General features: G+C 50.9%; 1 protein-coding gene across 6 annotated transcripts in view; it reads right to left on the bottom strand.

The window, feature by feature from the left end:
• LOC101687697 (NHS-like protein 2) overlaps positions 1 to 9805 on the bottom strand; it is a 76791-nt gene extending 66986 nt beyond the window's left edge. For 3 of the 6 annotated variants that reach the window (XR_006604905.1, XM_013048213.2, XM_045074002.1), the window contains exon 1: positions 8740 to 9802. Coding sequence is in view for 5 of the 6 variants with exons in the window: in XM_013048213.2 (XP_012903667.1) it covers positions 8740 to 8782 (43 nt within the window). In the remaining variant the exon portion in view is untranslated. Of the gene's footprint in view, positions 1 to 8739 lie in introns of all 6 variants that reach the window. The other 3 variants (XM_045074001.1, XM_045074000.1, XM_013048217.2) reach the window with 3 other exon arrangements.
• Positions 9806 to 23403: the final 13598 nt, after the last annotated feature.

Genomic DNA, 23403 nt, shown 5'->3' with positions numbered 1-23403 from the left:
GACATTGAGTCAACCGAAGGATACATGGTGGGGACATGCCAAGGGCTTAGATCATTGTTGTGTGCTGGAGGGATGCCAAAGCCATGGTACCTGTCCTTGAGGAACTTACAATCTTCAAGTTAGGCCAAACATACCAAACAACTACAACGCAATGAAGCAGGAAATAAATGTGATTTCAGGTAGTACACAAATAAGTTTTTTCTTTAATAAGCACATCAAACCTGCAGCTTTGGGCAAGTAAATTTTTTTTAAAAAGATGTTATTTATTTATTTGAGAGAGAGATTGAGTACAAACAGGGGGAGCTGTAGGCAGGAGGGGGAGAAGCAGGCTCCCCACTGAGCAAGGAGCTTGATGTGGGACTTGATCCCAGGACCCTGGGATTGTGACCTGAGCCAAAGGCAGACACTCAACAGTCTGAGCCACCAGGCACCCCCAAGTTTTTTTTAAAGAGTACATTATTTTTAATTTTCAGAGATCTATTTATTTGTTTGTTTCTTTATCAATTTGTTTATCTATTTGATGGGGGAGGAGCAGAGGGAGAAGGACAAGCAGATTCTGCACTGAGCGCAGAGCCTAAGGAGAGGCTTGATCCCACGATCCTGAGATCATGACTTGGTCTGAAATCAAGAGTTGGACGCCTAACTGACTGAACCACCCAGGTGCCCCAAGAGTAGATACTGAAAAGAAAAGAAAAAGAGAAGAGAAGAGAATACAGAGCAGATAGCAAACAAAATTTATGACAGTGGCATATGGATGAATACAATTTGGGAAAACGCCGTAGACCCATTAGGATAAGAGATGGGGGCACCTGGGTGGCTCAGTCGTTAAGCATCTGCCTTTGGCTCAGGTCATGATCCTGGGGTCCTGGGATAAAGCCCTGCATCAGGCTCCCTGCTCAGCGGGGAGCCTGCTTCTCCCTCTCCAACTCCCCCTGCTTGTGTTCCCTCTCTCACTGTCTCTCTCTGTCAAAAAGAAATAAGATCTTTAAAAACAACAACAAAAAAGGGATAAGAGATGGGCCAGGGATGAAAAGGTGGAATATCTGTCTGAGCAAAGGTCTGAGACAGAGCAAAGAGTTGGGACAGACCATCCTGGCTGGGGCTGAGTGCAATGGGATTTGAAAGCTCCTTTCCAAATCTCTATCCCGCTAGATTCCAGAGGCCTCCATGAGCCAGTGTGCAAAGTGCAGGCTAGACCAGAAGTCATTTCAATTCTGTGTGGTAGGAACACAATGAAAGTCGTGCTTTGAAAGATGGGTCTGGTGGTAATATGCCATTATGGACTGATTGGGGACTGATGTGTGGGCTGGGACTACCCTTGCTGGCTGCCACACAGAAGATGCCACCAAGACAGTAATGCCATCAGGCTTCAGATTTCAAGTGAAGTTAAGGTTCTTTCATGGAGGTGCACATGGGGGCGTGCACATGGTGGGGGTCATGTATTATCTGAGGTGTTAAAATATGATAGAAAACTTGAGAACAAGGCGGTCAAGGGTGCTGAGCACTCTTTCCAGAACGTATGAACATATTGTCCCTGAGGCTGCTTGACTATTCACTATTGACTATGGTCCACTCTGTAAAGTAAAAAGTCACCCTGGAGAAGGCTGGCAAGTTGTGAAGGATTTTTTTCTGGTAGAAAGGAAAGTTATTTCTGTCCAGTAGGAAAGACAACACCAAAGTTCACAGATTTATTATCTTAGAGACACACCAAGTCTTGTATCCAACTTTTTGATCTTATTCCAGCATTCTTCTAAAGTATCTCACATCTTTTTGTCTCTCATGTCTTTTTTTTTAACTATTTTTTTTATTGTGGTAAGCTAGGTATAACATAAAATAAGCCATTTTAATCATTGGACATGTATTCAGTGGCATTAACTATATTCACACTAACGACCCTTACCACTGTCCATTTCTAAAACTTGTCATCACCCCAAATGGAAATACGAAGCACTAATTTTCCATTCCTCTCTCTTCCTAGTCCTTGGTAACTTCCGGTCTACTCTCTGTTCCTATGAATTTGCCTGTTCTAGACGTTTTGCACAAATGGAATCATACATTTCTTCTTCTGCGTCTGGCTTCTTTCACTTAGCAGCATGTCCTCAAGGCTCAACCATATTGTCACATGGATTACAACTTCACTCCCTTTTATGGACATATACTATTCTATTATCAGGATATACCATGTTTTGTTTATTCATTCATCCCAGAAGGACATTTAGGTTGTTTCAGCTTTTGGACTATGGTGAATAATGCTGCTTTGAACATTCATATCCAAGTATCTGTTCAAGGCTTGTTTTCAATTCTTTTGGGTCTATACCTAGAAGTGGAATTGCTGGGTCATATGATAATTCTATGTTTAACTTCTTTTTTTAAAAAGATTTTATTTATTTTGAGAGAGAGAGAGAGCATGAGCAGGGAGGAGAGACAGAAGGAGAGGGAGAAGCAGACACCCCCGCTGAGTGGACAGCCTGACGTGGGGCTCAATCCCAGGACCCCAGGATCATGACCCAAGCTGAAGGCAAATGCTTAACAGCCTGAGCCACCCAGGTGCCCTAATTTTTTACAGATTTTATTTATTTGAAAGGGAGAGAGAAAGAATGAGAAGGGGGAGGGATTGAGGGAGAGGGAAAAGAAGACTCCCTCTGAGCAAGGAGCCCAATGTGGGGCTCAATCCCAGCACCCTGGGATCATGACCTGAGCCAAAGGCAGACGCTTAACGGACTGAGCCACCCAGGCGCCCCTCTGTGTTTAATTTCTTAAGAAACTGTCAGAGTCTCATTATCTTTTCTAAAAATCAGCATTATCACAATGCTGGTTCCCTCATCAATGAGTTAAATCAGTCTTTGATAATTTGATCATTATATGGTTCAATGAAGGCCATGTTTTTAACTCTTTGAAAATTATACACTCATAAGGGTGATTTATTTATCTTGCCAATCTTTAAAGCATAAAGTTGACCCCTGAACCCCACTTTGGCTGCCATCGCTTATTGTAAGCTCTTTATGAGGAAGTCAAGGAAATGGGTAGAAATGAGGGCTCCCTTGTCTAATCCATGAGAGCAGCACGGTATTTTAGTAGTTGTAAAGAGAGAGGAAATTTTAATTATAGTCCTGTGATAGTGATGGCAAACGAAGGCACACTGGGCATGGAATCTTTATTCTCTCTGGGAACATATGGAGACTTTTGTCCTCTGTAACATAGAGCCATTGTTGGGTTTCTACAGTGTGATAGCTTCTGTATGGGAGAACTCTAGAGAAAAGCCTTGCTTTAGGAGAACTCTGGAGCCAGACGGAGCACAGTGGAACTCACTGGGAAAGATGCTAGAATTCTTTTGGTATAGGCTCAAATGCGGCCACCAATGACAGTTAACAGGAAATCTTTTAGGTGCGGAAAGAAGAGAAGAAAGAGACTAGGCCTAGAGTTTGAGGAGGAGGGTGGACACAAGGGTGGGAAGGGGGTGTGGCCTCAGGGTGGAGAGGAAACAAGGAGCAGCTGCCCTTCTCAAGAACCAGCTCCTCAAGGGTAATTTTTATTTGCCTCTAAAGGCCCCGTTATTCAGCCTACACAATCCCTCCCACCGAACAAACAAACAAGTCAAAACCTCTCCTGGAGTATTAATCACACATAAAATCAGAGATATTCTTGGTTTCATATTTTTAATGTTTAAATCAAAAAATTTTTGCCTTTTTGAGTGAGGCTGAAACTAAAAACAAACAAACACACAAACAAACAAAACCACCCCCCCTTCACAGCTCAAAAGGAACTAACTGGGTCTTGATCATAATTTTCTCACATTTGAGACAAGATATGGAAGAACAGATGAGTGTAATGGCAGAATTTCACAGGTGGTTAAGAATGTGTAGGGGGAAAAAAAAGAAAGCCAGAATAAAAAAGAATGTCACTGTTTTAAATACGATCAGAATATATCTATTTCTGAAAGCATAGCAGGCAAGTTAAGAAAATAAAGGTAAAAGCCTACTTTTTTTCTGACATCTTAATGTTGCTCCCTCATAGGGCTATGGCAAGGCGAAATACATGTAATAAGCACTTTGCCAAGTGCAAAGGACTGCATGTGGCTTTGAGAGGGGCTGTGCGGTGTAGGGGAGAGAGGGAATGGGCTGTGAAGCTTGACTGTTCAGGGGCCGGCCCGGCTCGGGGGAATCTGGTCAGCAATAACATCTAAAGTAAATAGCTGGATCTCAGTTGTCACATGTGTAGAGTGAGGACAATAAATCACGTCCTAGAGGGTTGCTGGAAGGGTCCTATGATAGGGCCTCCAAGAGAAGCAAGAATAAAGTGCTGGGGATGCATGGTCTGTAGTCGACATTTCAGCACTTACCACAATGTTCTGGAAGAATCTCTTTACGTATCTGTTATCCCAGTTATACCAGAAGTTCCCTGTGACTTGTTTGTCTCTGGCTCTCTGCCTCTAAGCACAGTGCTTAGAACATCATACTTAGCCATTTATTCCTTTTTTTAAAAAAATTATTTAATTATTTGAGAGAGAGAGAGAGAGAGAGGAAAAGAGAGAGCACAAGTGGGAAGGTCAGAGGGAGAGGGAGAGAAAGAATCTGAAGCAGACTCTGTACTGAGCACGGAGCCCGACACGGGGCTCGATCTTGTGACCCTGAGATCATGACCTGAGCTGAAAGCTTCACCATCTGCACCACCCAGGCACCCCTCAGCCATTTATTCTTGTTAACAAATGTTTAGCAGGCTCTTCCAGTCACCAACTCTTGGCCACCATGCTCTGTCCTCCAAACCACTGATCCCTTTTCCCTGCCTTGTCAACACTGAACCTCAGAGGAGGGGCGCTGACAAGGCTCCTGTGGTAGACACGATGATGGCCCTCCAGGTCCCCCCAGGACCAAGGGCTTCTGGCTGACAGTCCTCTTTGGGCCCTGCCCCGCTGCCTCCTCAGAGGAGCGCTGCCTCGCCCAAGGCCATGGTCCTTCCTGGAGGCGGCCTGCATCCAATGCCAGGTCTCCTCACCCTGACTCAGAACAACTCTGAAGGACCAGTCCAGTTCCAGAGCTTCTCGTGGGGTCAGCTGAGGCTGTCATCAGGACAGTGTCACAGCCCGACTTTTCCCTTGAGCCAGTACTGCCTCCTTTGTTTAGATACTAGGTGGGTGGGTTTGCCTTTTTTTTAAAGGATTTTATTTATTTATTTATTTATTTATTTATTTATTATTTATTTATTTGATAGAGAGAAAGGGGGGATGAATGGGGGGAGGGGCACAGGGAGAAGGAGAAGCAGACCTTCCCGCTGAGCAGGGAGCCTGACAAGGGGCTCAAGCCCAGGCCCCCAGGATCATGACCTGAGCTGAAAGCAGACCCTTAACTGACTGAGCCACCCAGGTGCCCCTAAATCCTAGGTGTTAATACCAAAGGCACCCCAATACATGGGACCTGCATCAGTCCCCCAGCAGCAGTCCCCAGACAGGCTTTTTAGCCTGTGTAGGCTCTGGTTTGGCATCTGGAAAGCCTCAATTCCAAGTGATCCCAGGAGCTGTGACTGTCCCCAGGGCCTAATCACTGTGCACAGGCCTCACTTTGAGTCAGATCTGTATTCCCTCTTCCAGCCCACTCTCCCCACCCTGCCTAAGTTTTTCTTATAAAATGCATTTGGAATCAGTAGGGTAGAAGAGATCGACCTATAAACAAATAATTATAGCCATGGAGAGACACTCTAATAGAGAAAGAAACGAACCTAGTGCTTGGCTTAAAGGACAGCTTCCTAGAGGAGGTACCATTTACAGAGTCTTGAAGAATGAGTTTGTGTTTGATGGGCAGTCAAGAGATGCAGGAGAGAGACTACAGAGGGTACAGGGTGCTCAAAGGCCTCAGGCTTGCGGGGAGGGTCAGGGAGTAAGGGACAACAACGTCCCAGACACTAGTAGGGGCAGACCATGCAGGGCCTTCGAGGCCAGGCTGAGGAACTTGGTGCTGATTGACTGGCACGTTCCAGTGGTGCCCAAGCTTCCGCCATGCAGGTACCACTTGGACGAGCTCTGCCCTGTCTGGGCACCACCAGTTCTGTTCACGATTCATTTCATCTTTTTCTCGACAGCAACGTCTTTTGCCTAAGTAAATTTCTACGAAAGGAAATTGTCTCTGGCAGCCAAACACCAATACAGGAGTTTCACTTGCCCCAAAGAGAAAGTCACTGTAAAAGTAAATATAGTGGAAACCGACTGGAGTAATTAATTCCTATGTAGATATCACTGCCTGTCAGTGGTTTTGAGCCTGAGGCCTGCTCTAGCTTGGTTCCTAAAGAAGATTAGCATGCATTATAAAGATGGAAGAATAGCACCACGCTGAGACCTTCTCTTTGATGTGATCAGAAAGCTAGAAAGAGAAGGGCCGTGAATAATTTTCTCCCCTTGTAATTCAGTGTCCTTTAAAGCTGTACTGTGTACCAGTAAGATCACCTTGGAGTTCCCTTCCCTACAACTCTGCTGACTAGGAAAGCGGTTGGCAAACAATAAAGTGCCCTACAAATTGGGACTGTCATTACCACTCTATTACCACTCGTTGGCTCTGGGGATGTCCCTTCGATGGAGCGGCCCTTTGGTCGGCCCCAGTGAAGGTTTCCTCCTTCCCCACATTGTGGGAGAGTGAGCGGCAAGGGTGGGGCTGTGGCAGCAGCAGGACCCTGGGTGTCCAGGGGACAGAGGGAGCGAAAAGAACGCTATGGTTCCTTGATTAAGGTGACTGGCCCCAGGAGCTGCCGTCCGCAAGGCGGAGGAGAGCAGACTACGGAAGCGGTGGGGAGTAATCCCAGAGGGCCATTAGAACACCTCATCTACTGGGCTGGGCTCCACAGCTCAGGGCAGAGCGGAGAGTTCTGTCGGTGTCAAGCCATGTGTGACTTTGGGTAAGCCGCCGAACTGCTCTGGGCGCCAGTGTCCTCCGTGGAGTACGACGCGGGTAACGAGAGCACCTGCCTCTCTAGGTTTGTGGCGAGAGTCACATGAGGCAAGACGTGCAAAGCTTTGTATATAGGGTCTGGCACATTACTTAGCAGGACTTCTTCTCCCCCTCTACAGTCACAACTAAACCCCCTGACAGTACCTCTTCTTCTCTCCTGGCTCTCTCCCCAGGTCTGGCCCACCTGCCGTCCCACTTCTCCAGCTACGGGGATCCTAAGGAGACTTTCAAGTATTTGCAGATAAGGAAGGTGAGGGGGCACACTCCAGGGGGTAGGACAGGGACCTCCTTCACCTGGAGAGAGAAAGAGAGAGAGGAGGGTGGGTGTTCTGAGGTGGCCGGTGGGCCAAGCAGCCCGCATTACCCAGCTGTAGGCAGAGGCCTGTCCTGGCCTGCAGAGAACAAAGAAAAGGTTCTGGTCTCCTGTGGCATTAGAAGGCAGCATCTGAAGCAAGTCCCTCCATTAAAAGCTACAAGACAGAAGGTTAAATATAGCCCTTTCCGGTTGTCTGGGACAGATTTATGAAATGTCAGAGCTGCGTTAGCGAGAAACGATGTTATCTCTGCTCTGTTTTTAGAGTAGCAAGGAAGCAAAAGAGAAGAGAGAGAAATGTGCACTTTCACCAGTGGATAGTGGTCAGCCATGGGAGAACCTGAAGTGGCTGGGTCCGTTTTATAAAGTTGCACTCTAGCCACAAAGGGTGGACAATGGCTGGAGAGGGGAAGCAGGGACCCCAGCAGGAGGGACAGAGACAGGATGCCAGAGAGGTAACTGTGGAGGTGGGAGGAGGGAGCGCACTGCAGGGTGGGGCCAGGCCTGCATCCCAGGGCCATGGTGGAGGTGGGAGGGCTCTTTCCTCCTCCTCCTCCCCAGAAGAGGAAAGCCAGCTCTCGCTTGCCCTGGTCTTCCCTAGGGCCTGCCTGGTGACTGCGGGAAACGCAGCCTGTCCAAAGACCCCTAGACCCCTCACTCCTTTCCAAGACAGCGCATGGAGAGGCTGCTAGAAAGTCCTTCCTTATCCACAGCCTACCTCTGCAGCTGTGACCAGAGCCCCCAAGCCTTGGCCATGGGCAGGCAACTGCAGCGTCACCTCCCCTAACGGGGCTTATCCTCTTCATCCAAGCCAGAGAGGGGGAGGCTGGTGTGCCTCGGGACTCTGAACTCTAGTCTACCCTACTGCCAGGAGATCTGGCTGGTACTGGGATTAGGAAGCACTGGGTACCTGGCTAGTAACCTGGGTGAATGGATGACTAGTGTTAGGCATCCCTTTCCAGCCCCTCCCTGCCCCCCCCATGCTTTGGTATTGTGCGCGCGCACACACACACACACACACACACACACAAATCCGCATTTCAGCAGGAGTCCAAGAGGTAGGTCAAGCCCCAAGACTGACCAAGACAGCATTCCACACACAACCCGACCTCCCGCCCAAATGAGCAGAAAGTACAGGAAGTCGATTTGTAGAAACAAGTGATAACGGGATTTCTCACACACATCCTAAAGACTCCTCGGTCGCTCTTATATCCCTTTAGAATCCCAGATGGTCAGGGTTAGGATGTGATCACATCCACCCTGTCCTCCTCCAGGGCCACTCAAATTTGAATTCCTTTTACACCACCTCGGCCAAGTGGTCGCGCAGCCCCTCCTGGCATACCTCTAGTCCTAAGGGAACTCACTTTACCCCAAGATGGCGCAGGCTGCCTCAGGATAGTTCCCAGTGCAGGAAGCCCCTCCTCCTCCACGGGCCCCCATTCCTTCCCTTTCCCCTCTGCTGAGCATGCGACCCCTCCTCCCCCAACGACTCACCTCCCCGGCTCCAGAAGAGGGTGACAGACTCGGCTCTCTCCATCCTAGCGGTGTGGATGACCAAGACGCCACATCCAGCAAATCGTCATGCGAGGGAGAAGTGTGTGTGGGCCCGCACTGTGGGCAGGGGCCGAGGAGCTCCACGCTGTTCCAAGCCTGGTTCCCAGGCTCCTCAGTGTGGTACCCAGGGGCTCTTCCCAAACCCCGTTTCCCTGCACCCCGGCTGGGTCAGTTTGGCCCCAACGGTCACATGCTCTGCTGCCTGTGAAGTGGTCCCTGGGCTGCAGAGCCTGGGGAGAGCAAGGCTGGATTCGACAAGTGAGGTTCCTCTCTCTACTTTCCCGCTTCCTTCCGCCCCCACCGTCTGCCCACGGCCACACTGGTCCAGTGGGTCCCGTCACGGCAGACCAGTGATGGGTGCTGTCTGCGAGCTGGTCTTGTCTTTCTCTAGGCAAGGCTTTCAGCAAGAGGCCTGAGTTGGAGCCCCACAGAGGGCTGACCTCCCGTTCAGCCCAGCCGCTGTCCTGCAGCGAGGGGAAGTGAGCAGGAACTGGCTGTCTGAGTCAGCGCCCGTGGTCTATTGTCACTGTGTGGGCCCCTTCCTTCCCAGAGGAGAGACGTGCACAGAGATAGGCCTTGTTTTTTGCAAGTTTCTCTTGCACACACACACTTTCTCTCTTGGCCCGGAGTGAGCCTTGTACCACGGCTGAATGCCATTCAGTTCGGTTTCGCCAGCCCTTAGTGAGTGTCCCCTCTGGCCGAGGATCACACCCACGGCACGGAGAGGTCATCTCCCAGCATCCTCACTAGAGGCACAGGAGCTAATCATGGCGCGTCCCAAGAACAGGGGAGAAAGCCAAAGCTCAGAGAGGGAAAGAGGCTCTTCCGACGTCCAACAGCAGAGAATCATGAGATTCGTGTCCAGCCTTTCTCTCCATGGCATCAGGTGGAGAATCCCGCTGGCCTTCTTCACCGCTTCCCCCACCTCCACCCTTCCAGCCTATTGCAGATTCTAGCAAAGCCTATCTCCCAGGGCACGAGGCATGAGAGAATCGCTGGCTTTAAAATATTTAAAACCTGTCTTGTTCAGGGGCACTTGGGTGGCTTAGTCAGTTGGGGGGTCCAACTCTTGATTTCGGCTCGGGTCATGATCTCAGGGTCGTGAGAGCCCACTTGGAGCTCTGTATCTCCCTTCTCCCTTTGCCCTTGGCCCGCTATGTTCACTCTTTCTCTTCCTCAAAAAACAAAACAGAAACCCCCCAAAACCTTAAAATATATCTTGCTCAAAGTTGTTTCTGTGTGTTTAGATGGACCAGGGCCCGGGAAATAAGTCACCTGTGCCGGAAGCTCATTACAAAGGGACTCCATGACCAAACTGGCAAAACAAACAGAGGCAGACAAACCACACCTTGTCCCAGTAACCAGCTGTCTTCTAATCGTAAGGGAGTCATCCTGGGTTCTTGCTCAGAGGGTGAAAAGAGACCTAGCCGAAGCTCAATTCTCCTTCTTATTTTTGTCAGAGATACAGAGAGATGGGAGAAGCAGCTCGAGGGAAGGAGTCAGGGCTGAGAAGCAGACTTGGAGGAACCACCTTGTTGCCCCCAGGAAGCTGAGCACCTCCGCAACTAAGACTCTCAGCTCCTCAAGGGCAGGGCAGGCCTGAGACCCATCCTCAGAACGAATTTGTATGGCTTGTTACAAAAAGCTATCTAAAATGATGGGTGAAACTCCCAGACAAGGAGAATGCATTGTGTTTCCCGGAGTCAGGAGAGGGTCAGTTTCTAGAAGCCGGGACGGTTGATGTCATCGTAGCATTCAAGGATTTCAGTAGGCTGAGGCCCAAGTGGGGAATGTTCACTGTGTCAACAAAAGGGTAACCTTGGCAAGGCTGGCTTCCTGGACGCCAACCCACAGCAGGTTAAGGAGGGAAATGGGAGGGGAGTGCAGACACCTCTCAGGAAGTCTGGTTGTAGTTAGAGAGGAAGGAGATAGGGCCACAACTGGAGGGCGTAGCCGAGCTGGGAGGTAGCTGTTTGTCAGGATGGGAGAGATGCTGCGTGTTTCTGAGTTGGGGAGCTTCCCCCAAACTCCTGCTGACCCTGCCCTCTGCATTCACCACAGGCTGGACTTCATCTCAGGCTAACCGGGCCAGACTTTCTCAGGCGTGGAGCCCGAGCACTGATGGTATTTGCAAGTCTCTCCAGGTTGAGAACCATAGCCGCTAATTTGTCGTAGACACTGACGTGCAGTCTTAGCCCAGCTAGTGGGTGGAGGGCAAAGGGGGCCTGACTGTCTTAGCTCCCTCATGTGCGCAGCTTCGCACAGCAGCTAGGAAGACAGACTGGGAAGCTCCACTCGCTGGGCTCCAGTCTCAGTCTCACCTGCGTGCCTTGGGCAAATCACCAACCGCCTCAGAGCCTCAATTTCTAATCAGTATATTTGTTATGTAATCTGGGGTTTCTAACCTGTATAACCCCTTCAGGAGATAATGAGAGTACCTATGCCGTAAGGTTGCCACGTGGGTCAGATGACTGAATATTGGCAAAGCACTCAGGGTGTTGCCTGATTTGGAAAAAGGTATGTTGGAGCTGGCCTGTGTCTCCTAGCACCTTCCTGAACATGCTAGACCTCCACCCAAGGCTCAGGGGGCACCCCTTCAGGAATGTTGTTGGTATTTTATTTTATTTAAAAGATTTTACTTATTTATTTGACACACAGAGAGAAAGAGCACAAGCAGGGAGAATGACAGGCAGAGGGAGAGGGAATAGCAGGCTCCCCACTGAGCAAGGAGCTCGACACAGGACTCGATCCCGGGACCCTGAGATCATGACCTGAGGAAGGCAGATGCTTAACTGACTGAGCCACCCAGGCTCCCAAGAAACGTCATTTGTCTTATCCTCAGCTTGGTCTCCCAATGGCTATCATCCCTGGGTCACCTCGCACAGGTCTGAATGTGTCGTCAACCTCAGCAGCCCCTTCTCCTCTGGCCTGTTCTGGGCTGGAGCTGGCTGGTGGGGCTGGGCAGGGGCTGCCATCATGTGGGATCAGGACCGTGTTGTTTTTCGGGATGGGAAGAGTCTACAAATTAGAGCCTTGGCCAGTATCTGTCTTTTGTTCCCCCAGCTCTTGTTTTTGAACTCTTTCAGCTGGAGTCCAGGCAAACAACTGCCCCCTGAGTAGGGGGAGATAGTTGGCATGTGTCAGTTCCCATCACACAGATCTCATGTCGGGGGTGGGGGGTGGTTGGAGGCCCAGCAATGGTAGCAACAGGGGCTGCTTTCATCCTACGAACTAGTGCTGTGACCTTGGGCTCTGTGGCCACCAACGAGATCTCTCCCTTTTCAATTTTGCTTTTTACTCCAAGCAGACAGCTCGCTCCCACCCCCCAAGCCAGGCCCCACAGCACCCAGACAACAGGAGGGAGCTGGTGACAGAACCAAAGGTTGGGGCAGATGTCCAGGAAGATAATCATAGTGCAGGGGCAGAGGCACTCAAGAGTACGGCAAGGGGGAGGGTAGAATTCCGCATCAGTGTTCGGCGAGGAAAGCCAGGGCAGAAGTGTGAGGAGCTAAGTCACAGAAGCCAGAAATCCCAGAAGTCGGGTCCCTGAAGCAGGAGCAAGGCCCCAGGCTGCTGGGCAGTCCCAAATATCTCGAAGGAGCCGTATGCTGGAGCTGGGATGTGCCTTTAATCCCTCATGGAGCACAAGAGAGGGGCACGTCTTCTCTGAAGCAAGCCCGAGGGGCCTACACAGCACCTGCCTGACCCCCAGCGTCTACAAAGTTCACAAAAGGAATTCACAGAGGTGGCTCTGTGCCACCGTCTCCAATGCCGGAAAGCAGGCTCAAAGAACACACTCCACCCGGATGACTGGGAGCGATTGAGAGCCTCATCCCGCTCCCAGGACCCCACAACCCTCCATCTGTGCTCTTGGAGAATCTGACAGGAGATTGACTTTTTAAATAGAAAATCTGCTATTGAGAGAGATGAAGGTTTCATCAAAGACCATTTTCTCCACAGGGATGCAGATGGCACTTAGGAGGCTGCATTAGCTCAAATTGTTTGGAAGGACTGCCCCGGGGGTTGGGGGGGGGGTGATGTGGAGCTGACCTGTCAGTGTGCAGGACCCCCCACCGGGGCCATCTTCCCTTGTTATCTCAAACTTCATTTTTTGCCTCCTCTCAATGTCTGAGCCTTGTCTGGCTTCTCCCAGCTTGATAATGGTCATATGGACATGGTGGCACAGGGCAGCTTGGGGAGATCCCAGAGGGCATGGGGCAGTGGTGACAGCGGTGTGGTGGCGGGGGAGAGGGGGGATGGGCGGCCGCTGGACTAGGGCCTGCATTAATTTCTGTAGCTGGGTGACCTTGGGCACATCACCTTATTTCTGTGGGTCTATAAAATGAAAATTTTTGGGGAGGTGAGTGGTTTCCAAACTCCTACCTCACCTCTATTGAAACACCCGGGTTCCACCATGCTAGACAAAAAGCCTCTTTTTCCCATAGAGGATTTTTCAATACTGACAGGCAAAAATAATATATACACACTATGCTCCCCCAAGCCTCCCTCCACACCCCTCTCAGCACTCGTTGAGGAGCCCTAGGTTAAGTGATTCCTAAAGATCCTTCCTACTCTGACAGGTTTTTTAAAAAGATTGATTGATTGATTGATTGACTGAGAGAGAGAGAAGAGGAGAGGAGAGAAGAGAAAAGGAGAGGATAGGGAGAGAGAGAATCTCACACAGACTCTCCACTGAGCATGGAGCACGATGTGGGGCTCCATCTCATGACCCAGGAGACCATGACCTGAGCCGAAACCAAGAGTTGGACGCTTGGCCAACAGAGTGACCCAGGAGTCCCTCTATGCTGACAGTTTCAAGCAGTGAAAGGCACCACACCCACACTCCTCGCCGGCTCTGCATCTCATCCTCATGACCGTGCCGAGGCGGGCAGGACTAATTCCACCAGACCAAGGAGGTAATGGGCCCTCCGAGACCCTAGGTCACTTGCCTGAAAGGCAAACAGGCTAGTAAGTGGCCATGTGTGTCCGAGAGTCCGAGCAGCTGAAGAAGTCTTTGCCATGTTCTCTATCAATTACTCTCATCGGCTCCCCACCCTGTTTAAGCACTTCAGAGGACGAGCAAAGCCCACGACATTTTCCCAAGTGTTCCCTAACCCTGGCTAAAACTGGACAGCCTCACTCGCAGTATCAAATCTCAGTGGCACCCAGCGCCCAGAGAAGACAAGACCGAGCCGCACAGGCCAGTCTCGCTTTGCTGTCAGCTGAGGTGGGACAGTGGCGAATGGTGCTTAATGCTTTTGTCTCAAGTTATTTGCATATATACCAGGATAAGGCTTTACACAGCACAGCATCTCCCAACTCACAAAGCCCTCGAAACACCCTACATCATTTATTCTGCACCACAGCCCTGTAAGGGGGTCACAGTGGCTATATAATTAGCATCCTTACATTCCAATTGAAGAAGACAGGGGTACAAGCGCTGCAGTCACTTCCCCCAGAACTCAAAGTAAGGCTCAGAGCTGGGGTTCAAACCCGGGGCCGCCCACACTCAATCCACGTTTCCCCCCATTTCCTGCGGCTGCTTCTTTCTGTAAGAAGAGGCCTTTACTCTTGCCCTGATGCCTTTTGAGCGTATGCTGGCTCAGAGAAACAACACGATTTGGTTTCTCAGCCTGACAGGATGATTTGCCAGTGCAATTGTTCTATATGTTAGTGGTTTTTATTTTTCTTTGCACGAATGACATTATAACAACACTAATGGAAATCTGAGGGAAAGAATAATTCGCCAACCAGCCTGCCACTCGCAATAAATCGAGGTTTGCTTTTTCCACCATTCCCTTCCAGTCCTTGCTGGTGTGCAGACATACTTTTTTACAGGGCTTGCAAAGCTCGCCACAGATACAATTTGACAGTGCGCATTCTGTATGGGATTTTCATTATAAGCATTGTCCATGTTGCCCAGCTGTCCTCAGAATTAGCTCTTTACAGTGCTGGCATACCTCAGTAAGGTGGGATGCTTCAGATTTATGTAGCCATCTCCCTGTTATTTGCCCTCAGGTTGGCCATTGTACTATTTATACACTTGGTGCTTCCTTCCAGTTTCAGCCCAGGAAGTGTGTGACTGTGGTGATCGGCCTCAAGCCCCAGGGCTCATGCCTCTACCTCCAACATGTCTTGCGGTTGTGGGAGGTGAGGAGCACCAGGAAATCTTTTGTTTGGTGCCTTGGAGTTTAAGCTTCTCCCATTCCACCTTCCACTGGGCTCCTTAGGTCAAGTTAGGAAATAGGTCTTTAGGAAGAAGGTCCCCAGGGGGATAGGGGCCACTTGGCCCCCTCAGTCACCCCTACCACTCAAGTACCCAATATACCAAAATCAAGGATTATGAGACTTCTAGAAGCTAATGAATACGAAAGGGCTGGGTCAACTACGAAAATGCCTTGCAAACGCAATGAGACGACTTCTGCATGTTGTTTAGTACAGAGAAGAGAACAGTGAACTCCTTTTCGTCTTGGAGCACAGGTTACCTTGCCCACAGCACAGGGATGGCTGCTTGGGTAGGGAGTGGGGGTCGGAGAGCAGTTCTCTCTGTATCCTAAACCCATCACAACACCCGGGCTAGGCTGACACTCAAGGACACCCCAATTTCTTGCTAGCTCAGGCTCAGCTCCAGTTTCTGGACCAAACACGGAGCCTCCAGTGAGTTTAATTATTCCCACAACACAAACGTGCCATCAACTAGACATATGGTGGGCCTTCTACCGGGCTGGGAATTGCAGTTCCTGTTGCTATAGAGATGGGCTCGCCCTACCATAACAGAGCCATAGAACCTTCCTTTCACCACACCCGGTCTCCAGGGTTACTAATTCCTGCCACAGTTGCAAAGACGTGGAGAGGCCCGTGGCGTGGCACGACAGGGACAAGTTTGACAGTCAGACAGCCCTGGGCTCCAATCTAGGCTTTGCAACTTTCGGGTCGTCAGACCCTGGGGCAGCTCTCCTCCCAAGCCTCAGTTTTCTCATCCATAAAATGGCATCCACCACTCCTGCCTGGAGGTCATTACAAGGGTTAAGTAAGTAATGTTGCGGACGGAAAGTGCTGGTATGTGTACCACAGGTGTGTGCTATTGGTTCCTTTGCCCTCCTGTGTGGTCTAGGGGTCCGAATAGACAGTATGTGCACAGCTTTGCACGTGCTGGGTAGTGAGGATGCAGTAGTACATACCTGCCCATATGCCATCCAGAGTCATAGGGCAAGAGGGCTACAGCTCACTCAGGGGGTAGAAAGGGGCATAAAAGTTGGTGGGAAGTCAATTCCAACTCATGAGCTTGGCAAACAAGGTTTTCCAGTGTCAAAGCAACCTATGCCTCTCACATTCTAGGACCTTCCCAGTGCCAGCCCCCAACCTGCACCCACTTTGCAGTTGCATCTCTCAGTCTGGCCACGGTCCCCCAAACATGCCGGACTCACAACTGGTTCCATTCTCGGGGTAGACTTGCCGTGTTCCCCCATCTGCAATCATAATCACTCTTCTTTCACTTGAGAAGCAATTTCAACCTCCTCAAAGTTTTTCCAGCCATCTCACACCACATCTTCCCAACCACCACTAGCAGGAGGGTGGGATGTGGGGGTTGTGTGTGTCAAGGATCCCCTTTAAGTATTAATAGCTTAAAAAAAAAAGATTTATTGGGACACCTGGGTGGCTCAGTTGGTTAAGCGGCTACCTTCGGCTCAGGTCATGATCCCAGCGTCCTGGGATCGAGTCCCACATTGGGATCCTTGCTCAGCAGGGAGCCTGCTTCTCCCTCTGACTCTGCTGCCACTCTGCCTGCCTGTGCGCTCTCTCTCTCTGGCAAATAAATAAATAAAATCTTTAAAAAAATTTTTTTAATTTAAAAAGGATTTATTTATTTGAAAGAGAAAGAAAGAGAGGGAGAAAGAGTGCGTGAGCGGGGGGAGAGGGCAAGAGGGAAAGGAGAGCCTTCTATGTGGGGCTCAATCTCGTGACCCTGAGATCATGACCTGAGCTGAAAACAAGAGTTGGACACTTAACTGACTGATCCACCCAGGTGCCCCTAATCAATAGCTTTTTATACAAGAAGGATGAAGGTAGCAGAGGGGAATGGATTGCTCAAGATCACCCTTCTGGTTCCCAAGCAAGAGAGATCAGAACTCAAGCCTTCCAAGGTTTGGTCAACAGTTCTTTCCCACCCTTTGGTAGACCAGTTTTAGCCGTCGCCTTCGAGAAGCTCACATTTTACTAGGGGAGATAAGCATGTCACAACAACCATAAAAATGACAAAGAAACCAATCTGAAAAGGCTACATACTGTGTGATTCCAACATTGTGGGAAAAGCAAAACCCGGGAGACAGTAAAAAGACCAGCTGTTGCTGGAGGTTGGGGGTGGGTAGGGGAAGGATGAATATACCTCGAGCACAGGAGACGTTTAGGGTGGTGAAAATACTCTCTGTGAAACCCTAATGATGGGTACATGTCATCATACACTTGTCCAAACCCACAGAATACGCAACACCACAAATGAACTGTAATGTGAACTACGGACTTTGGGTGATAATGACATGTAATTGGTAAGTAGGCTTATCAATTGTAACAAATGTCCCACTCTGGTGGGGGATGTTGATCATGGGGGAGGCAGTCTGAAGGGGGAGGTTGGGGGTACACAGGAAACTTCTATGCCTTCTCCTCAAGTTTGTGAACCTAAACTACTCTTAAAAACGAAAGTCTTCATTTAAAAAAAAAAGAAAGAAAGAAAGCCAGATGAAAAACCCATTGAAAAGACTTTGCCCAGCAATGATAAAATTACATACAAAGTACCAAATTAGCACAGAAGATGGAATGAAGAACTCCATTAATAAATTTTGCATGGAGGAAGGAGATCAATCAGGGAAGGCTCCAGCTAAGAGGAGACACCCAGTCAGCACTTTGAAGGATGAATAGGAAATTGCCAAGAGAAGATGGGGGGCTAGAGGAGGCATTCCAGGCAAAAGAAAGTGCATTTGTGAGCGCACAAGTGCCGAATGGGCATATGGTGTATTTGGAAATCTACCAGTCGTTCAAGATGGCTAGATCATCAAGTTCACAAGGACGTAAGAGGTGGTAAGGCTGGAGAACTAGGTGGGTCCCATCATGGAAAGTCTCTACAGCGTGTTAAGGAACATATACTTTACCCTAGAAACCGCTGCTTCCCAAACCTAAGGCAATTGTGTCTCACATTTTCAACTTTTTCCATTTCCCTGCACCACCTGTAATACCATTTACTTAACTATTTGAAAAGACTCACTTTAAAACACTTAATGTTGCCCTAATAAAAAATACATGAGAAACCATGGGTTGGATTTGGGATGGTAATATTTTTTTCCAATACACATTAAAATACATACAGAACTCTGGAAGGTTAAAAAAAAAGTTTTCTCTGGATTGTGTACAAATGATCCCTGGGGCGACCTGGGACAAGCGGGGCACACACTGGGAGCAACCCTAACCTACCTGCCCCAGATTAGCAAGGCTTGGGTTCATAGCCTGAGAGTGCAAGGTCGGATCCCTCTGGTGGCCAGCTGCGCTAGGCATGGCCAGGAGAAAGGCAAAGGTGGAGGCCGGGAGCCCAGTTCTGGAACAGGCCAGAAGTAACAAAGGTCTGGACTCACATTGACAGTGGGATAAGAGGAGGGGCTGCCAGTTCTCAGAGGAAGGCTCAACGATAAATACTTGTCAGATGGATGGATGGATGGATGGACGGACAGATGGTTGAGTGAAAATTTTCATTGTGATGGGAGGAAGTGGGGAGAGCAGACTATGACTCCAGTTTCGAGTTTGGTTCCTGGGGAGATAGTGGTGTCACCTAAAGAAAACGTCACCTAAAGAAAACGGAGAGAGAGAAAGAGGAGCCTCTCTGCAGGAGCAGAGGGGAGAGCAAGATGTGCTTTGCTGACCGTGAGGTCCTTGTGGGACATGCAGGTGAACATGGAGCAGCTGACTGTTAGTTTGAGGGGGCACTAGAGATGTGGAGGCAAAGCCTCTGGAGATGGTCTCCAGGTGTGGCTTTACCTTTATGCGGGGAGAGGGAGTAGAGGGAGAGCGGATGCAAGCTGGAGTGGGAGCTCTGAAGAAAGGACATTTGCATCTAGGGGTTGGCTTTCTTCCTCCCTGAGGCTCTTGTGGGGACCTCAGGACAGACCTACCTCCTGTAGGTTGGCCTCATCTCCTCCCTTAGACTGTGTAGCTGTTTCCTGTGCCTATCTCCTCTCCTTGACCAGTCAGTGTGCAGCCTAACCGAGAGGCTAACTGGCTGTTTCTCTAGTTGGCTCAGCAGGACTGAGCGTTCCACCGAGGCTTCAGGGACTGCCTAGGGACGGTGAGCGAGCAAGTACAGTGCTGGGGAAAGGCGAGGGCCAGGAGGTGAAGCGGGGGAGAAAGGAGTCCTGAGGCCACCTCCTCATGCCTCCAGAAGCCGGTCCAGCAGCTACTGCTTCCAGGATGACCTGGATTGGAGCTGGCCTTGAAGATGCAGAACAATGTCTAAGAAATGAAATAGCAGCCAGTAAGCGTCTCAAGTTTCCACTTACTTGTGGAAAGTGCTCCTCAAGCTCCCATACTGGGTGGCCGAGTATCTCCTTTTAAAACCCGTGGGGCCTGAGCCTCCAGGTTTGTGCCAGGGATGCAGGACACTATGAGGTGATGGTGGGGCCATTCACCCAAAGGTGGCCTTGGAAGAGTATGTCCCCAGAAGATTCCAAACAAACTTCAGGGCCCAGAACCTTTGCTGTTGGCTCAGTGCCCCACAGGGGCCCAAATTAAGCCCACCTAGGAGGGCAAATCTGGTGCAGCTCTGATAGGTGTACCCCAGGGGCAGCTACCCTCCCTGGAGCACAATCCAGGTTGCTTTCTGGTAGCTTCCCTCGCCCTGACACCCTGCGAGACCCCTGTTCCTGGACTGCCCCTAGGACTGGCTGGCCCCAGACAACTCCCTGTAGCCCCTGGGCTGGCCAAATTCCTCAGAAAAGGCAGAGGCAGCCCTCTGGTCCTGAACATGGCAGGCTTTTGGTAAGACACTGATCTGTGTGTTGCTTTCTTATGCTAAACTTGAGTTAAACTTGGCAAAAACTTTCCTTTCCTTCCCACTGGCCTGAACCAGAGATGTGGGCCTCCCAAATGGGTACTGAGAAAACCAGGGGCTTCTTCTGGAAGGAGGGGCGCTGAGTAGGAAGATGAGGGGGGGCACTAGCAAGATGGAGGGAGGGGACCCCTGGCCCTCGTGCATGTGGCCTGAGCTGAGGCAGCAGTGGAAGGTGCTTCCCAAGTGGCCAAGGATCAAGCAGAAGGGAAAACTGTTGTGGGGGGGCAGGGGTGAACGGGACAAGAGAAGTTTCATCCACATTGCTCTTGCATGGCTGGGGAAGGCGAGCTAGGAAAAGTTGTCTCCAGGTTCTGTGTCCCTGATTTCCGTACTGTCAGCATCCAGGACAAGGTTGTTGAGGGGGGAAACTATGCCAACACCCTTGAGTCCACGTCTGGAGAAGGCCAAGTGACGACGCAGGGCACGCCCAGGGTAGGAGGGCACCAAGCTCAAGGCCAGCACATGCTCCTCTCACCCCTGCAGTGAGGGGAGCTCCCCTCCAGGGCTGGGGCAGGAGGTGGGGGCAGGGCATTACACAGCAAGAAACAGATTTGTCTGGATCGTTTAGTGCATGCAGCATGAGAGGCAGAGCCAGGAGAGGTGTAGATGTACTGTGCGAGGTTGGGCGGGGGTGGGGGGGACTCTGGGGGAGGCGAAGGTTCGAATAACAAAGGAGCCTCGTAAAGGATAAGCCATGCAGGGTTCCAGGTCTCTGCTTACAGGATCCAGACAGAAAGCACAGTCCTAGCAATAAACTTCAGTCCAAGACACGTTGCTCACTTCCCAGAAGGTCCAGCCACCCTCCAGAGGCTACATGGGGTTGCTGGCAAGAGGTTGGCCCCCACCAGCTTAGGGAGCTCTGACTTATGCAATTCAGGCTGGCGTGGGAGCAGCGGAGCCGGGAGTTCACCCACATCTCCCTCAGGCTCTCTCCCCGCCCCCTGCCAACCCCTGCGAGTCATGCCAAGGGTCAGGGGCCCCGCGCGGCTGCAGCTGGGGAGGCCCTGGCTGGAGGAGCCCCAGAAAAGGAGGGAAGGGAAGAGAGTACCTGTTGCTGAATGCATCCAGCTTTGGCTCTTACTCCTCGGTTGCTTGTGGTGAGAGTTGCCCATCATTCTGTTCTGGACTGGCAGCCGCCCCGTGGCTGCTGCCGCCGCCTCCTCCTCCTCCTCCTTCTTTGCCTCCTCCTCCTCCCCTCACCCTCCTCCTCCTCCTCCTCCTCTTCCTCCTCTGCTTGTGCTCCTCCCCAGGTGCTTACATCACCTCGGCTTTGCTTCTCACACACATGGCTCATCCAAATTCCACTTGTGCCCCTGGCACACAATTGTCCAGACCTGACCCTCTCACTTGGACTATAGCCCGCTAGGAGCTTCTCTCAGCCTCTCTCTATCTCTCTCTCTCCCTCCCTCCTCCCCTCTTCCCCTGTCTCTCTTTCCCTCCCCCTCTCCCTTGCTTAGTGCTCTACTCAGGTTGAGCAGCCCAGGTTCCAGGAGAACCCTAGCGAGCCCTGAGGGCGGCCCCCGCCTCATCTGCCTCTGCAGCCGGGGCCAGCACGGGCACCCGCGGGGACCCGACTCGTCCGCCCTCACCGTCCCTGGCTGCCTCTGCTCTCAGCGCTGTCATTTCTGCTGCCGCTGCTCCTCGCTCTGTCTGCAGAAGCTTGCAGGAGCGAGGGGCCAATAACAGAGCCTAATCCGGGAGTGTGACAGGGACCAGTGAAGGAATGTGCTACCCAGGAATTCTAAGTGATACAGCTCCCTACTCCACTGGGGGATGGATCCGGTTCTGTAAGTGACAGCTGCCAACGGACTCCAGGCTCCAGTCCTGAAGGAGACCTGGGGAAATTCTGGCAGAGCGCGAGGCTGCCAGGCTGCGGGCTCGGAGCTAACACAGCCAGATGCCTCTCGCATGCCCAATGTGGCCACCAGGCGTACCTGCCGCCTTGTCAGGCACACCTGAAGCCTCGCTCTGCTCTCCCCTCCCCTGCCTGCTTTACCTTCCCAGGGGGAGGGCTGAGTTGGCAGCCCAGAGATTCAGCGCCTAGAACTGGGACCCTGGGCAGCCAATAAGAGGGCTCCTTCCATGAGTCCCACTGTAATTCCCTCACTCTTTCTGTCTCTCTCTCCCTCCTCCTCCCCGAATGCATGCAGCTGCTCACTGCAAGTGCTGCAGCCCTGTGGGATAAATGACACGGGGTAGGTTGTGCTGGGTCAGCAGCTCAATCCAGCCCTAACAGCCTGGTAGCGAGGAAAGGGCCATGGCTTCTGCAATCAACCCCCAGAGCTAGACAGCCTTGAGTGACTTTGCTTACTTAGTGGAGTTGGGGTACGGTCCAACCTGATGTCATCAGATTCCTGCTCCGAGACAGGGGGCCTGTTCTTTCAAAGTCATGGCCACCAAGCACTGTGGGTATGGAGCTGGCTAGCGCCTCCACCTGGCAGACTTGGGGCACTGTTCCACCCAGACAGCGGTGCCTTCTGACTTTGGAGCAAGAGGTCTAAAGTGGGATCCATCCAACCATCCGTCCATCTGTCCCTCCACCCACCCAATCATTGCCATTCTTTCAACAGTTCTCAGGGATCTACTCTGGCTGGGCAGGTGTTCTTCTAGGTGTTGGGGACCCAGATGTAGTTAAGTCACCATCTAGGAGGGGTGACCAACACACCCACAGAGCATAACAGTACAACGGGATCACCGCTATACCAGGGGAGGGATCCACATGTTGTAGGAGCACCCAAGAGAAACTTCTTTGGCCTGGAAGAGATAGAGGAGCCGCCTCCCAGAGGAGGTGACACTTGGACAGGGTCACAAAGGGTGAGGAAGAGCTGGCTAGACCTGGGGAGAGAAAGGGCACACTGTTCAGTATTTGGAATACCACCCCCGCTAGGAACCTCTCCTGCCAGGCCCCCAACAGCCAAGGGCCTCCTCAGTTTTCTTCAACAATTCAACACACATCACTTAAGCCTCACCTTTGTACCAGACTAAGGCAACAGAGGGAGGCAGACACTGCCTTCCAGGCTCCCCAGCCCAGCGGGAGAGACACAATCATACAGAAAAGTCACAGGATGGTATGATCTTTGCTTGGGCTTTGCAACTCACTGTGGAATGTGGCAGGAGGCCTCCAAGGAGACCCCCCAGAGGCCAGAAAGATAGGGCTTGGGCAATAGAGGTCCCAGAGCAAGTATAAGAGGCCAAGAGGGAAGCATCTTGGGAAAACTGGATGTATGAACCTAGTAAGAATCATAAAAGGTTTATGAACATGGCAAAAACCCTGAAGGTAAGGTTTGGGGAGCATCTGGTCCCTGCCCCCTTATCTACTTGCAGTAGGTCCTCGATGTGAGTCTTGGCAGGTTCAAGGTTGTAAACATGGCCTGAAGAGAGGCTGGAGGAGACAGACCCATGAGATCTGGAGATGGTTCTAAAAGGCAAAAGACATGCTGGGAGTCAAACCGGATATGAACTCAATGGCATTGTGCACTTGGGACCCCAGATGATATTCCCAGGGGCCAGCC

The sequence above is a fragment of the Mustela putorius genome, unplaced genomic scaffold (assembly GCF_011764305.1).
Source record: "Mustela putorius furo isolate JIRA1106 unplaced genomic scaffold, ASM1176430v1.1 tig00537297_pilon_pilon_pilon, whole genome shotgun sequence".
Taxonomy (NCBI): Eukaryota; Metazoa; Chordata; class Mammalia; order Carnivora; family Mustelidae; genus Mustela; species Mustela putorius.
This window is presented reverse-complemented; position numbering and strand designations above follow the sequence as displayed.